The 15,548-nt window shown below is 53.6% G+C and overlaps 2 protein-coding genes across 4 annotated transcripts in view; both read right to left on the reverse strand.

Annotated features, from left to right (window-relative positions):
- Positions 60–4,979, reverse strand: DHRS13 (dehydrogenase/reductase 13). Its single transcript, XM_018064327.1, has 5 exons — positions 4,666–4,979; positions 4,435–4,553; positions 3,263–3,386; positions 2,768–3,079; positions 60–796 (listed from the first exon to the last, which is right to left on the reverse strand). The coding sequence occupies exons 1-5, from the start codon at positions 4,790–4,792 to the stop codon at positions 342–344; spliced, it is 1,137 nt and encodes a 378-aa protein (XP_017919816.1). The 5' UTR covers positions 4,793–4,979; the 3' UTR covers positions 60–341.
- PHF12 (PHD finger protein 12) overlaps positions 7,578–15,548 on the reverse strand; it is a 38,690-nt gene continuing 30,719 nt past the window's right edge. Inside the window, exons 8-15 of one of the 3 annotated variants that reach the window (XM_018064328.1) lie at positions 15,356–15,514; positions 13,937–14,732; positions 12,620–12,745; positions 11,643–11,786; positions 10,693–10,791; positions 9,912–9,994; positions 9,217–9,355; positions 7,578–8,849 (exon numbers count right to left, since the gene is read on the reverse strand). In XM_018064328.1, the coding sequence (XP_017919817.1) occupies positions 8,515–8,849; positions 9,217–9,355; positions 9,912–9,994; positions 10,693–10,791; positions 11,643–11,786; positions 12,620–12,745; positions 13,937–14,732; positions 15,356–15,514 (1,881 nt within the window). In that variant the 3' untranslated portion in view covers positions 7,578–8,514. The other 2 variants (XM_018064330.1, XM_018064331.1) reach the window with 2 other exon arrangements.

The following is a 15,548-nucleotide window of genomic DNA, read 5'->3' on the forward strand; positions in this document are numbered from 1 at the left end:
GGCCTGGAATCCGAAATTCAAATTCTTGAAAAGCCGCAGCAGATACACTACGTCCCACCTCTCAATCTGGGATTACCCTTCCTCTCAGGGAGAAATAATCACCCTTTATTTCCTTCCATGAGGAAACGAGCTGTCCAGGACATACCTCGAAAACCGCGGAAAGTAACCATGGGTGCAAAAATGGCAACTCTCTCCTTGCCTAGTGCATGGCCCGGCACACAGCTAGGGTTTTAAAGGCCCACCAGGCGCCCTGGAAAGCTCCCAGGTCTGCGTGTGTGTGTGTGTGTGTGTGTGTGTAGTAGGAGTGGGGTGAGGGGTGGAGTGGGGGGGGGGGTGGGCGGTTAGCAAGCCTGAGGCTCAAGTTCAGCTTTAACCGGAATTCGGCGCGTGACCGTAGACCAGTCTGTTGTTGAACTCTGAGGGCTGGGGTAGAGTTCGGAAGCCGTGGGCTCCTCGGGGTGGGGGCTGCTCGGAGAGGATGGAGTCCCCGGGTCCTCGGGCTGGGAATCTTCATCAGATTCGGCATCCTCCCCAGGCCCAAGCCCTGCTAGCTTCCTGCTTGCCTCCCACAGCCGGTGAGCTGCGCGGTCGTCTCTGGCGGCTGGGGGCACTTCCTCCACGTGGCAGTTGGCGAAGTACCTCCCGCTGAGGGGCTCAATGCCTTCCTGCAGAGCGCAGTACAGGGGTGTCTGGGCACCCCCTCGTGGTGCCCGGAGCACCAGCCAAGCCAGGGGGCGCAAAAGTGGGCGGAGCCATCCAGGAACGTGGCGCAGGAAGAGGTCAGAGTTCACTGGCCCTGTGGACGGGAAGAAAGGAAGTGGCAGGGAAGACGACCGAAGACCACCGTGGGTGAGGGTCTAGGGTGAGAGGCAAGCACAGGGCTACAAAGGAGTGAAAGAGTCCGGTCCCAGGGAAGCCAAGGTCGTATTAACCAGGTAGTACTTAGGGACCTGATAAGCTGACCTCACTCGTTTCTAACAGCAAGCCACTTCTTCATCCAAGCTCCTTACACATCCTCATCTTCCAGATATTGCTCATGCTGTGTCCCTGCCTGCTCAGTCACTTCAGTCATGTTCGACTCTTTTCAACCTTATGGACTTCTCCCATGGGATTCTCCAGGCAAGAAACTAGCCTGGAACAATCTGTCTCCATCTTTTTTTCTAGCTCATCTTTTTTCCTGTTCCTTTGTGTTTTATCTTTTGGCCTCCTCCAGTGGCATGTGGGATCTTAATTCCCCAAACCAGGAATCAAACCCTCACCCCCTGCATTGGAAACATGTGAAGTCCTAACCATTGGACTGCCAGGAAAGTCCTCCTGTTCCCTTGTTTAACCAGCAAACATTTATGAACACCTACAATAGACCAGCCACTGCTTTGGATATTAGAGATATGGAGTCTAATAATGGCTAGCTAGAATTATTATTATCACTATTATAATTTTAATGAGCCTTAGGTAATGATTGTCTAATATTCGGTATAGTATTATGGATCAGGCAGATCTTGTTATCCGGCAACTTGTTCCCTAAGGCAGGGATGGGTCTTCAGTTCAGTTCAGTCACTCAGTCGTGTCTGACTCTTTGCAACCCCATGGACTGCAGCACTCTAGGCCTCCCTGTCCATCACCAGCTCTGGGAGTTTATTCAAACTCATGTCCATTGAGTCAGTGATGCCATCCAACCGTCTCATCCTCTGTCGTCCCCTTCTTCTGCCTTCAATCTTTCCCAGCATCAGGGTCTTTTCCAGTGAGTCAGTTCTTCGCATCAGGTGGCTAGAGTATTGGAGTTTCAGCTTCAACATCAGTCCTTCCAATGGACATTCAGGACTGATTTCCTTTAGGATGGACTGGCTGGATCTCCTTGCAGTTCAAGAGACTCTCAAGAGTCTTCTCCAACACCTCAGGATGGGTCTTACTAATTAGTAAAATCACTCAGACTGTAAGAATGCTTCTAGTGGACCCCTAGACCCTGGATGACCCAGCCTATCTCTATACCTCATCTCTTGCCACATTCCCTTCCTCACTCTGCTCCAGCCACAGCAGGCTCTCTGTTCTTTCTTAAACACACCAGGCACTTCTGCCTCAGGACCTTTGCATTTGGTATTTACTCTGTTCTTTTACTCTTCTCTCTAGAATGCCTCACAGGTCATTCATTTCCTTCAAGCTTCTACTGAAACGTCACCTTTTCAGTTACATCTTCCTTGACTGCCATAGATAAATATAGCACCCCCTGTCATTTCTTTTTCTTTTGCCAACTCTGTCATTTCTTAGCCCCCTTTCCCTGTCTTATCTTTCCCTGCAGCACTTTAAACACCACCTGTCATTGTATACATTTATTAGCTGTCTCCTTCTATAAAGTAGAATGTAAACTCTACAAGGTTGAGGTCTTTGTTTTGCTCACTGCTACATTCCCTGTGTCTAGATTAATGCCTAGAACATAATAGGTACTCACTAAATGCTTCCTGAATGAGTAATTATTAGCTAACATCATCAGTTCAGTCATGCAAATGGCTCCTTGGGGTGAGAACCTAGGCCTTCCTCATTGCCATGCCTTACCCAGCCTTCAGCATCTGAGCTTGTGGTGTGAGACAAGCTCAGACAAGGAGAGCTTGGCTTCAAGATCAGCAAGGAACAAAGGCCTCTCTCTGGACCAGGCCTCCTTCCTGCTCTGAGATTCTGTGGCTCAGTGAGAGGCTGGGGGAGCAGGGGAAGGGGCAAGGATGGGAGAGGGGAAATAAGAATGAAGCAGAGCAGCCAGAGAGACAAACCTCACCTGGGTGGGCTGCATAGCAGGTGACGCCAGTGCCCTCAAGCTGAGTGGCAAGCTCCCTGGCGAACAACACGTTGGCCAGCTTACTGTCGGCATATGCCCGCAGCTCCTGCCGCCAGCCCACCACTGGGCGGTCCAGGCGTGTGAAATCGAGGCGGCCTCTGCGGTGGGCAGCAGAGGAGACCACCACCACACGGCTGGGGGCGCTTCTCTTGAGCCGGGGCAGCAGCAGGTGCGTCAGCAGGAAGGGGCCAATGTGGTTCACACGCAGCAGCAGGTTAAAGGGCTCCCGGGTCCGGCCACAGGAACTGATCCCTGGGGTAGGGGCTAGGTGTGAACAACTGCTCCAGAGGGATTCTTGGAGGCCTCAGCATCCCCCAGGTGAGACAGTGGTAGGGGGCATCCTTCCCACGTTTACCAGTCCCTCGGCCAAGCCTGCCTGGAAGGGTCGGCTGCCCTGGGCACCCTCTTGCCCCTCCGCAGGTCGGCTGCCCTCACCGGCATTGTGGATGAGGATGTCCAGCCGTGGCTCAGAGCTCAGGAAGGCAGTGGCAAAAGCCCTCACGGAGGCCAGACTGGCCAAGTCCAAGGCCATGAAGATGACTTCATTGTTCCCACTCTCCTGTAGAGTGGCAAGAAGTGGCCTGTCATATGCACCCTTTTCTTCCTTCTCCCCAGGCACCAAATTCTGAGAGCTCAGCTCCTGCTACTAACTCCTTCTACTAAGATCTACCCCAGGCATTAGAATGTAGTGGATAAGTGTGTGGATGCTGGATGCAAATCTTGACTTTGCTTATTACTAGAGTGATACCTTGGGCAAGATACTTAATCTTTCTGAGCCTTAGTTCTCTGTAAAATGGAAATAATAATATTACTGATAGAGTTATTGTAATTAAATGAGTTAATATATGTAAAATCTTTAGAATACTGCCTGGCATGTAGTCACCACTCTGTAGGCACTTTTTTTTTGTACTTGCTATTATTATTAATATTATCATACCCTCTGCCCATTATTGTTTACCCTAAAATCTACAACGGACTACTCACTGGTCTCCTCCAACCCACTCTTACCCCCTACAAACCAGGTGCCACAGAGCCACTTAGGGGTTCATTCCCAAAGGTTATTCTGAAAGTCCAGTCCCTGCTGAGAACACTTCAACGGATCTCCACTGTCCATTCTATGAAATCTGATCTCCTCAGTAGGGTCTATAAGGGCTCTTTGAACTTGGCCCTGGCTCAGAGAGTTCAGCCCCTTCCTTTTGCCTCTTCTCTGCATACTCCATACTCCGTGCTCTGGCCTCATTAAACCTTTCAATCAGTTTCTCAAATCAGACCGTCTATCTTGCCTCAGGGCCTCTGCATATGCTGTTCCCTCTGCTGTTCTCTTTCCAACTTTCATTAAATTCCACTGTTTCTTAAATGTATTAGAACAGCAATTACTTCCTTCAGATCTGGTGTCCCTTCTCTGTGTGACCAGAGCACCTGTGCACCCTCTTCTCTATTTGGAGAACCGGGCTGCATTGTCCTTTAAGGGACTGGATACCCCCGCCCGCATGTCTCCAGCTGCTCTTTCTGTGTGTGTCCTCGGTGCTTCCGTCCTCTGTTCACCCTCCCGCCAGGCCCCGCCCTCCCCGCCAGGCCCCGCCCTTCAAGGCTCCGCCTTCCCTCACCTGGCGGAGGTCGAACGCAGCGGCTTCGCCGCGCTCCCGGCTCCTGCAGGCCAGCACCACGCGCGCTCCCCGGCGTGCCAGCTCCAGCGCCGTCATCTTCCCGATGCCGCTGTTGGCGCCTGAGGAGGGTGGGCGGGAGCCGAGCTGAGGCGTCAGGCCCCCGCCCCACCGTCCCGGCTCCCCGCCCCGCCGTCCCGGCTCCCCGCCCCCTGCTCGCCAGCCAGCACTCACCCGTGACCACCGCCGTGCGGCCCCGCAGGCTGGCGAGGCCGCGGCACGGCGGGGCCTTCACCAGGTTGTAGTAGACAAGCACGTAGGCGCCCAGCAGCAAACCCACGCCCAGCAGCAGCGCCTCCATGCTGGCCGCACCTCCGGGCTCCCGCCCAGGCCCGGAGCCGCCTGGATCACCGCCCGGGGGGCTGCGGGCTCTCCCCGCACCGGCCTAGAAGGGCGCCTGGCGCTCTTCGGCTTGGCGAAGGCGGAGGCGGAGGCGGAGGCGGGCGGGAGACAGGGCAGGGATGTGTGTGCGTGCGTGTGTGCGTGGGCCCTGGGAGCGCCCCCTAGGCTTGCGTCTGCGTCCTCGGGGTGTGCGCTGGTGTGAAAACCTAGGTGCCTATGTGCGTTTGCGCCTGGGAGCGCCCTCTAGGTATGTACACGCACCTCTAGTGAAGGTGCTAGCTTTTTTGGTCTGTGATGTGCCCATGGATTCTGTGATCGTCCTTTAGGTTGTGTGCGTGCCTCTGGATCCTGTGTGCGCGCGCCCGCGTGAGCACCTTGTAGGTGTGTGAGTGTGTGGGCTTCGAGCCCCTCCAGGTGTGTGCATGCATCTGTAGTCCGTCAGTGTGTGCATGAATGACCGTCTTCGCGTATATCTGTACTCTATGCTGGGTTCTGTAGCGGAAGACTTGCAGGAGGGGGCTTAGCAGACGGATGGGCTCTCTGGGTGTCAGTATGTAGCAGTCCTTCCCATCTGGAGAGCGGAGGGCGCCTGAATGCTGCTGTGTCTGACAGTCTAGTCCTGGATTCTTTGCCCTCTGTGAACAAGTCCATCAGTTCCTTATCCTCAGCCCTCAGCTTCTAGGACCTTCTCAACCCAGGGATTGAACCCAGGTCTCCCGCGTTGCAGGCGGATTCTTTACCAGCTGAGCCAGCAGGTAACCCCTCAGCTTCTAGGATTCTTTCCATTTCTTCCCATGGAGGCCAGACAGGTGACACAGTGCGTGCAGGGTGGCACCATCAGTTCAGGGCTGTCAGGATTCACATATTCATTAGCTGTCTATCTCCCCACCTCCTCATACCCCATCAGACCCCTCCTTTATATATATATTTGGCTGCACCGGGTCTTCTTAACTGCAGCACGTGGGATCTAGTTCCCTGAGGGATTGGATCTGGGGCTCCTGCATTGGCAGTGCAGTCTTAGCTGCTGGCCCACTAGGGAAGCCCTCCACCCCTCCATTTCTGAAGGGAAGCAGGAAGAGAGTGTAAAATCTGTCCTCTGATCTTCAGGAGGAAATTTGTCTCTGGAGTGATTCTGACAGGTGGGAGACATAGGTAAAGAGGCTTCATTACTGAATAGACGTGATTATGATGGCTGAGTGGGTGGGGACAGCTAGGGAGGCATGGGTAAGTGTATTATTTCTGGCCAGGTGACTTGTCAGGAGAAAGGAGAAATCCAGTACAATTTAGCACCTGTTGTTTGGCACTCACAGCATGCCCAGTAGTGCAGGTAGCCTTGGAAATACTGAGCAGAACAATGTTTCTGCCCTTAAGGAGTTCACAAGGCCCATGGGGGAGGAGGAGGAGAGTGGTGGAGGCAAAGCTACAGGGGTGGGTAGAAGCCAGGGTCAGACCACAGATTCCAGCTATTTCCTGTTTAGCTGCACCATGGATTCAGCGTTTGTGTCCATACTGTGGGATGAGACTAGGGACAGAATGTGAGTGAAATAAATGGATGTGCTCTCCACCCCCGCCAAAACAAAATCCTGACATGCAAACAGGTACCACGCACTCTAAACAGTGCTAGCATGCATGCACACAGCTGTGTTCTCTAAGGAGCAGGAGATGGTTTTCAGGAAAAACTTGACAGATTAAGTATAATGTGCAAGGAGGAAGTTTGTTTAAATAAGAGGGAGCTTAGAGGCCTGAGAATTAAGGTAATGGGTGAACTCATCTGTCCAGGGGCTGCAGTTGTAAGCTTGTGACTGCAAGTCTAGTTACTTGTGGCATGACTGAGTCTAGAGACTGAATTTCTTCGTTCTTCAGACATTTGAAACAACAAACTGCTCCACACTAGATTCTAAGGTCCAAGAGGCAGGGGCCACATCTGTCCTGGTGATTGCCCACGGCAAGTTACTGAGACCAAGATCCAAGGCCTGGCAAAGGCTGGACACTGGAGGAACTTGAGTGATACTTGAATAATGAATTGCTCCATACCCAGCTAGGGCTGAGGGGGGAAAAAAACCGGGTGTTATGATTTCTCCCAGAAGAGATGGAAAAAATGATAGCAAATAACCGGAGGAAAGACAGCCCCAACTGCGTGGGTTAAAGCTTCTGGAGCAGAATGCAGAGGTCTCATGCTCTTATTTAAAAAAATATTTTTGGCTGTGTGGGATTTCCCTGCAGTGAGTGGGGTCTGTTCTCTACTGTGCTGTGTGGGCTTCTGATTGCAGTGGCTTCTCTTGTGGTGAAGCATGGGTTCTAGGTGAGGGCTTAGCTGCTTTGAGGCATGTAGGATCCTCTCAGACCAGGGGTCGAAGCCAAGTGCCCAGCTTTGGCAGGCAGATTCTTTACCACTGAGCCACCAGAGAAGTCCAGCCATCTCCTATTTTAATGTCTTGGTTTTGGAGCCAAGAGGAGCAGGGATCAGTACTCTTGGGATTCTTGTAGAATCTGATCATATGAAATGCTCAAGCCCTCTGAATTCCCTCAAGTCACCCGCAAAGCCATATAACAACCCGCCGTTGCAGCTGAACCCCTCCCCTTCCACTTGACCTTCCCACCCTAGGCACACTTTCTCCAACACCTCGCCTCTCCTGACTTCCCTGGGGACTGAGTGAGACTTGTTCAGTGGGGCTGTGGGACCAGGGCCTCAGGACGGTTCCCTCTTAAGGGTGATGACAGGTAGGACAGACAGGCAGAAAACATAATTTGAAGTATTTTTGTTTTTTTATATACAGAATACAGGAAAGTTTCTGTAAAGTCTAAAACATTACAATTACTATGTACATCGGTACTAGTTGTGGGGATGGGGGGAAAGGAGGGAGCCAGGGGTGGGAGGAAGAGGAGAGAAGTGGCAAGAGAACAAAAAAAGGAGACAAAACAGGTTTACGACAAAAACGTTTTTGCTACAATAGACAATTTGAAGAAAACGCTCTACCACATGTAGTACTGTACACAGTTTTTAAAAACATTGAAAAAATGTCATCACTAGATGTATTTACACAAAATCCAAATACACTTTTCCTTATTTGAAATAAAATAAGATGGACAGCCAGAAAAAGAATTCATTTCTCATTTGTCCATAATACACAGTAGCTACCTGTAGTGCAACCGCTGCAGAAAGGGAAAATAACCTGGAGGGTGGGAACCATGGAAGGAGGGTGGGTACGATCTTTATATTAAATAAAACAATGATATTGTATAGATTTTGCTGTATGAAAACTGTATTTTTTTCTTTTAATATAAAACTATTGTCACTGCCACAAAATAGAACAAGTTTCTGATTATTTTACAACGGCGGGCGAGGGGGAGGGAGCAGGAGGTGGGTGGGGAACGGTTTTGTGTTGGAGGTGTCCAGACCATCGGCCTTCCCCTCCCTGCCCACGCTGTTCCTCAGCTCGGTCTGCCGCTTTCCCATGAAATGTTGAGTACAAATATATGTGCAAATGCCCCCTAGAACTTGAGAAAAGAAAAAGGATTTTTAAAAAACAGTCAAAAGGTTTCTTCATTTCATGCAAAGATTGTAGTCGAAGGGTTTCCGGTGGAGTATAGAAAAAAAACCCGGGCTTGGTTTGTGTACATTTTTGCATTGCAGGAGTCTTGGGTGGGGTGGACGGGCGGGTGACGGGGTAGCCGCCAGTCCTAGGGAACGGAGTTGGAGCGCAGCACGGGGCCCTGGTGGGGCTTGAGAGAGAGCTTCTCGGCCAAGACCCCATCTTGCAGCAGGCCGGCATCGCCTTTGGGCTGTTTGGTCGCAAACTCAGTGATGCTGAAGACAAACTGCAGGCACCCCAGCTTGATGTAGCTGCCGTGGTGCAGCAAGGCCGTGCCCTCCCAGCCGGCCCCACTGCCCCCAATCAAGCTCGAGCTGCTGGCTTTGCAGTTGCAGGGTCTCCGCTGCGGCCCCTGGGCCTGGGAACTCATCATGGCTGCCTCTTCACTTGGCTCTTCATCCTGTTTCTGGTGCCGGCGGCGCCCTGGAGAGAGGGGGAAGGTCACAGGAGAGGAACAGTGAGCAGCCAAGCCCCACCTGGGCCGCTGGCCAGCGTGGGGCCCCTGCACCGCCCCACTCTAAAACGCTGCGTGACTTGGGGTGAGGGGAGCTCAGAAAGGAGGGGTGGAGTCTGAGGCTCCGAAGGTAGTGTGTATACCCATGGGAGTGCACAGCACGTGCTTCTCCGTGGCCTTTCCAGGGCCCATGAGCAAGGAAAACCTGGCCAACGGGACTGGGAAGGCAAGCGACAGCAGGTCATGGCGGCGAGCCACAGCCACCCTGACTGAGGCATCAGAGAAAGTGTCCAAAAAGGGCAGGCTCTGTGGCCAGAGGTCTCTGCTCCAACTTACTGATGACACTCTGCACTTTGGCAACAATACTGCTTGGGGGGGTTGGCGGGGTCTTCTCAGAGAAGTCACATGAATACAGCACATTGTCCACCGTTGTCCCGTGCTCACTGTAGTTTAACAGCTCATAATGTTTGGTATTCTGAGGAGGAGGAGGGAAGATAAGATGTGTGGTCTGCTGCGTGGGGCCTGGGGCTAAGGGGAGAGAGGACACATGGAGAAGACTGTGCTGCTCTAGCGGGGAGCTCCCTCCTTCCTTCCCCATCACGCCCTGCTGCCCTGCCCCTTCCAATGGGGCTCAAGACTCATGTCCTCAAGAAAGCTTTCTTTCCTACCCTCCCAGTACTCTGCCTCCCTAGCACAGGCTCCTGGTGAAATGACATTCACTGGCACGTGATGATGACAATGATGAAACCCACAGTGACACGCCTTGGAGGGCTTGGTTACTTCCATGTTGGTCCCCTCGCCCCGCTTTAGGGTGCCTCGTCCCTCCCTGGACCTGCTGACCCACCTCAGGAGAAATAAGGGCCCTGCTCCCTAGGACGGATGCCCTTCACACTAAGGCTCTTCTCTTCCGGGAATGCCAGGGAGGGAAGAGAAGGAGAGGACCCCATCCCACTCCCTTCACCCAGGGCACTGAACAAAACCCCAGTGCTGGGAGACGCCTCAGGTTGGCAGAGCTCTCTGCCACCCCTCACCTCATCGTAGAATATGCAGGCGTGTTTCCCGGACACGTAGTTACAGTGACCATAGTTTGTAAGGCACACGTCCATGTCAGCTCCTGCAAGGGGCGGAGGGCGGAGGAGAGAGGAAAGGAAAGCAAAGAACAGACTGTAAGGTGGATGTGCGGGGGAGCTGAGCAGGGTGGGAGTTAGCTTCTGGGCGGGAACTCAAGGGACAGGTAAGCTTGGGGCCCTCTCCTTTTATTTTTGAACAAAACCTGCTATCTTTTCTAACCCCCTGTAAAAGAACAGATGTCCCTGCCAGCTCATGTGCTTCAGAACATGGGATGCTGCCCAGAGAGGTGCAGGGTGATCTCCATGCGAGCACAACATGGGGTGCATGGCCCAGAAATCGCATCATCTGAGAGAAAGGGACCTTTCCAGGCTAAGGGCTTGCCTGTCCCTCTGGCAAGGTGCAGGGCTCAGTATGGCTTACATATGTGTCAGCCCCATCACTTCTTCAAAGGTCTCCAGGGACACAGCATGTGCCTCTGCTCAGGTCTTTCCTGCGCTGTTGAAATGCTCACTGGGCAGCAGTCAGGGCTGACTTCTGGGCTGTCTCATGCCACATGGGGCACAAGGCCTGAAGCGGGAAGATGGCAGCTGACAGTCCCTTTTCTTAGTCCCTCCTGTCCAGACATCTGCTGGGTGAAACCAGTCTACCCTGGAGAGGGCGTCCCTCCCTTTCTAGCCTCCGTGGGTCAGGGTGTCCATCTTCAGGGCTGGAGAGATTCAACGCCCCTCCCACCAGGCTTACCTGTCCCGATGTAGAGGGTTCGATAGCACATGTTCACAGCGCCTCCCAACCCTAAGAGGGGGTAGAACACAGCTCGGGCCTGTACTTCCCTTCTCTGCACTGCAAGGCAAACATAGGGATGTGACTGTTCAGGAACAGAACCTGGGGCCCAAACACATATCAAGAGAAGCTGGACCCTTGGTTATGGAGAAAATAACCCCACTGGATGAGTCATCTTTCCAAACTCACACCTGACACAAAGCTGCTGCAGGGTGTAGCTCTCTCACCCCACTTAACAGCGTTTCCCACATCGGGGAGTAAAAAGGACCATCTCTGAAGAGGACCATATAATTCAAGGATGATAGTACCTGAAGCACAAGGGCTGCTGGTTGGTTTATCAGGGATATACCAACTGATATTATAAGGGAGGCCGTGCAAAACCCCAGAAGGCACAAACCAATGTTCCTCTAATTTTGAGTATGAATCACCCAGGGATCTTGTTAAAATGCGGATTCTGATTCCGTAGGTCTGAGGTGGGGCCTTAGGTCTGAGGTGGGGCCTGAGCTCTGCTAACAAGCTCTTAGGAGATGCTGATGCTCATGGTCTGAGGATCCCACTTCTAAGCAGCGAGGCTTTTACTGGCTAACGCTCAAAGGGCTGTCCTAAGCAGAGCTGGCCTTTTGGAAAATCCTTCCAGCTCAAATACTGAGAAGCAAATGAGCAGAAAGCACATCACATACACCCAAAGGCACTCCTAGCTGCTTTGTGTCTCACAGGGATGAGTAACAGCACTCTCCCGAGTCTGATCTGAAAGTGGTGGTCGCCATCTCCTTTCCGCTTTTGAGAAAAGAAAACTGGTATTTTATTAAGCCCAGTAAAGGCCTGCATGGAGGACTGAGATTCTCCGTGGAGGGGAGATGGCTGCTCACATGCAGAGGGTGGACCTAGAGGAGTGGCGTGGGCATGCGCACCTTCCGTGTGGTGCCCTCCAGAAGCCAGCGGATGTGCCCCGACACTGCCCGGTGAAGCTTGGACCCGGGAGGGGAAAAGCTGATGTATTCTCTGCAAGGCCAGAAACTTGATCAGCTTCTCGTCCAGCATATTTATCTCGATTTCTATTAACCAAAGAGAAAGATTAAAAAGCAGCTGAGGAGGAAATGGAATGCGGCAGTAGCTGAGGGTCACAGAGCCAATATTTCAGCATTCCTAAAATCCAGCCAAGTCATTTTTCTCAAACGACTTAGAGTACAAAGTTGTACCAGGGCCTGGAGCAGAGCATCTCACTGGCCCTTCTGCAATGAGGCCGCAGGCAGCCTGGGCAGATGCCCCCTATAGTGGGGCAGCTTAATGTTAGGTACAGCGATCCACGAAAGTGGAGCAAGACACCATTTGGCTACCTGGGATGAGTGGAAGCCCCGATGTCTGGTACTGAGGCTTGGACTTTCTAACCTCCCTGCCCACAGAGATCAAGGACTGCTCCAGTTCTCCCTGACTTCGGGGGTTTCTCACAGACGAGCTTTCTCCTCTGGGAGCTCCTGGTTTTAACTCAAGTCCAGGTGATCTGCCTAAAGTGATTTTCTTCTCTTCTCACTGGTTTAGCTTGGCTCTGCGCTCCCTTTGTCTTTGTTATGTGTATCAGTTCAGTTCAGCTGCTCAGTCGTGTCGGACTCTTTGCGACCCCATGAACCACAGCACGCCAGGCCTCCCTCTCCATCACCAGCTCCCGGAGTTTACCCAAACTCATGTCCCTTGAGTCAGTGATGGCATCTAACCATCTCATCCTCTGTTGTCCCCTTCTCCTCCTGCCTTCAATCTTATAAGGCAGAACTGGAAGAAGGGACTGACTTTCCTACAGTCCTCCCACCTCCCCGCCCCCTAAGATCAGGGCCCCTTCTGCCCCTTTGCAATGAGCTGAACGCTGCACAGGCTCAGCGGCTCACTCACTCACCTCCATTGACGTCCATGAATGCTCGAAGTGAGTTGGTGAGGTCCACCATGGCAGTAGAGTTGGCTGGGAAAGAGGGTACGGTTAAAGCGCTTCCTATGGATAACGTGCCGGGGCTGACCTTGCCATCTGGGGACGGAGCAGGAAGACTGTTACTTACGTTGCCTGAGGGAAACCCACCGGTCCAATCCCCCACTTCTGAGACAGGCCTGGATTTCGGGCCCAAGGTGATGTTCCCTTCTTGATCCTCACCCCATAGGCTCTGGAACTCCTAGAGCTAAAAACGTGTGGTGAGGAAGGGCAGGTGGAACGGCAACACACCCGGGCACGCGGGAGTCCCCAGAGCACGAGAACGAGTGACATCTACTGCTCAGGGGGATGTGGTGGGACAGCTTCGTCCTCTGGGCCATGACTACCTCCCGGCTGCCTCTGCTCACTCAAGTAGGTGGTGCCTGCCCCTGCAGCTCCTGCGTCCTGAAGTGGACTCACAGGTGCCAAAGCTAGCCAGACTGGTATTCAGAGATAAACAGGAAGAGAGCCTGAGTGTAGGGGCCATCCTGGGACCAGGGGCCCCCATGCAGAGAAGTCACAGTCACCTGGTCACCGAGACTCCCAGCTGACTAGGAGGCCAGTTCAGTTCAGACAGGAGAGACCACAGGGGGTTCCAGCAGCATCTGAAACCTGGTTCAGATGCTGGGGTCAGCAACCTTGAGGTCCTGAATGCTGACGGGGGACAGCTGAAAGAGCGGGTCTACACCCGGCCCAGGTCACATTATGGGACTGCCTTGTAGAATGTGGCCCGAGTGCAAGCGTTCGGGCCAGAGCAACCTCTGAGGGCACCCAACTCTGCCTACTCTGGAGGGCAGTGCTGTTTTCTGGCCCTGCCTTCCCTGACATGGAAATTCCTTCAAACGAGCTGTCTCAGAGAATCTGGAACGGAGTAGATCATCAAACACTGAGGCTGTAACCCAGAACCTCAGGCTGACCACGGCAGCTCCCGGGAGCCATCTGCTCTCCTCTAAAGTGATGGGACAAAAAGCCTGGAGAGCGTGGGAGGGGAGAGTCAGGAGACCCAGGCTGCAGGTCTACCCCTGCACTGACTTGCTAGTTACCTTAAGGAAACCACTTTCAGAGCCTCAAGGTCCCGCCTTTAAATTAGGGACAAGTTAATAGGCACTTTCTCTTCTATCATAGAAAACAGAGGGAAGGGCAGTTAATACGGAGATCAAAGTCCTCTGGAACATTTACAGGGATACAAGTGTTGCTTGAACCTTAAGAGTTATTTGCCAGGAAGAGCATGAGAGGCTGAGCTGCACTCACCTGAGGATGGCGCTGGTGAGCAGAATCGTTGGTTGGCTCCTGTGGCCAAGATACCATCACCTGCTGCTTGGGGGGGAGTGAGCACCCGGGTGGCATTTGGGGGCGAGCCCAGTGGCCTTGAATCTGTCAACGGAGGTCCTATCTGGGATTGGACAGTCTTTCTTTGCAAAGTGCTGGTGTTCTCGATGCTGGCACAAGAGCTGGGAACGGAAGGGGGTAGGCTTGGGACAAGACCCACACTCCTCTGGGGGCAAGAGCTGGGGCCAGTGGCATTCTCTGTCTTCACAATGATGCCGACGGTGTGGTTCTGAAGCCCCCCAGCCGCTGGTGGCGTGAGGGGCCGGGGCCAGCCTTGCCCGTGTGAGAGGCCTGGTAGGGGGGTGTTGGCGCCTGGAAGTCGCCGGGGGTCCGTGGAATCAGTGGGGCTGCTGTAGAGGTGTGGGCCATTGGCTTTCACCTCTGTGTTCACCGGCCCGTTGGCAGTCCCACAGGGGGCTTTCTTGGATTTTTCCGCACAAGAGCTGCAGCTGATGTCCTCTAGGGTGGGGGGTTGGTGGGGTGGAGAGCAGCTCAGGGAATTCTGGGTGCTAAGCCCTGAGGGGCAGGACAAGGGGTAGTGGGAAGGTAGAGGTGCCTTGTCAGCTGTTTGCAGGGAGGTGGTGATTGAGCTGTCAGTCACAATAACAGGCTTAATATCAGCCTTCTCTGTCTGTTCAGAGTCCCAATGCGAAGGCATCTGCTTAGCAGATAAATGTTTCAATATGCTGCACTGGAGCGCAACAACACTACAGAGCCACTGCAACGGAAGGAGAGGAGAGGAGAGGAGGGTGAGAGGCCTGGGAGGCGCTGGTCCTTCCTGCCACAGCGGCCAGGGCTACAGCAGAGCCGACAAGCACTGTTTCCGAGGTCCCATCGCGAGTGCCCAGAGAGGGTGTGCTTGACTCCTGAGAGGATTCCATCTCCATTCCCAAGCAAGGCTTGTCGGTACACACTCGGCAGGCAGCAGCCTGGTCAGCAGGGCTGGGGGTCCCCGTTCTGACTCTGCCCTAAGGCTCACCTCGTCACCAATATCCAGCAAGGGCCCAAGCTCCTGCTGTGCGTCCAGCAATGCCACCTAACTTGTCTAGGTCTACTCATCTCTCTCTGCAAGACGGACGTGACCGTCTCGCAGCACCCTGGGGACTGGCGGAGAGAAGCAGACCAGGTGACTCTGTAGTTCTCTTACTTGCCTCAGGATCTGAGCCAGAGGGTCTCTCTGGAACGGTCAACTCAGGGGGCAGGGCGGTGGCAGTGGGGGTAGGGGCTCAGGGTGGGGGAGGGTGGGGTGGCAGAAGATGGGGGTGAGAGTGACTTCCAGTGACAGCCGTGACGAGGTGGAAGGAAGATGGGGTGTGGAATCCCGGCCCTGCCTTCACTCACCTCTTGCTGCTCTGCCTGGGTGGCTAAGTGCTCAGAGTTCACAAGGTGCGTCTGTGATTCCTCAGGGATCCCATTGCAGATCAGCTCCCCATCCCGAATGGCCGCGGGGGCAATGAGAGGGGGTGGGAACTGGTACTGAGATTTGATGGCATCGGGAACCTGTCCAGGACAGAGAGAGGGAGCAAGGAGAGGA

The sequence above is a fragment of the Capra hircus genome, chromosome 19 (assembly GCF_001704415.2).
Source record: "Capra hircus breed San Clemente chromosome 19, ASM170441v1, whole genome shotgun sequence".
Taxonomy (NCBI): domain Eukaryota; kingdom Metazoa; phylum Chordata; class Mammalia; order Artiodactyla; family Bovidae; genus Capra; species Capra hircus.

What these genes read in the sequence shown, in the direction of transcription:
- DHRS13 (XM_018064327.1), bottom strand. Translation starts at nt 4,792, where the DNA reads ATGGAGGCGCTGCTGCTGGGCGTGGGTTTGCTGCTGGGCGCCTACGTG. An exon ending in CATCCTCATCCACAATGCCG is followed by an intron (nt 3,080 to 3,262) that starts GTGAGGGCAGCC and finishes CCCCTACCCCAG; the next exon opens with GGATCAGTTCCTGTGGCCGG. An exon ending in CTGCTATGCAGCCCACCCAG is followed by an intron (nt 797 to 2,767) that starts GTGAGGTTTGTC and finishes TCCCGTCCACAG; the next exon opens with GGCCAGTGAACTCTGACCTC.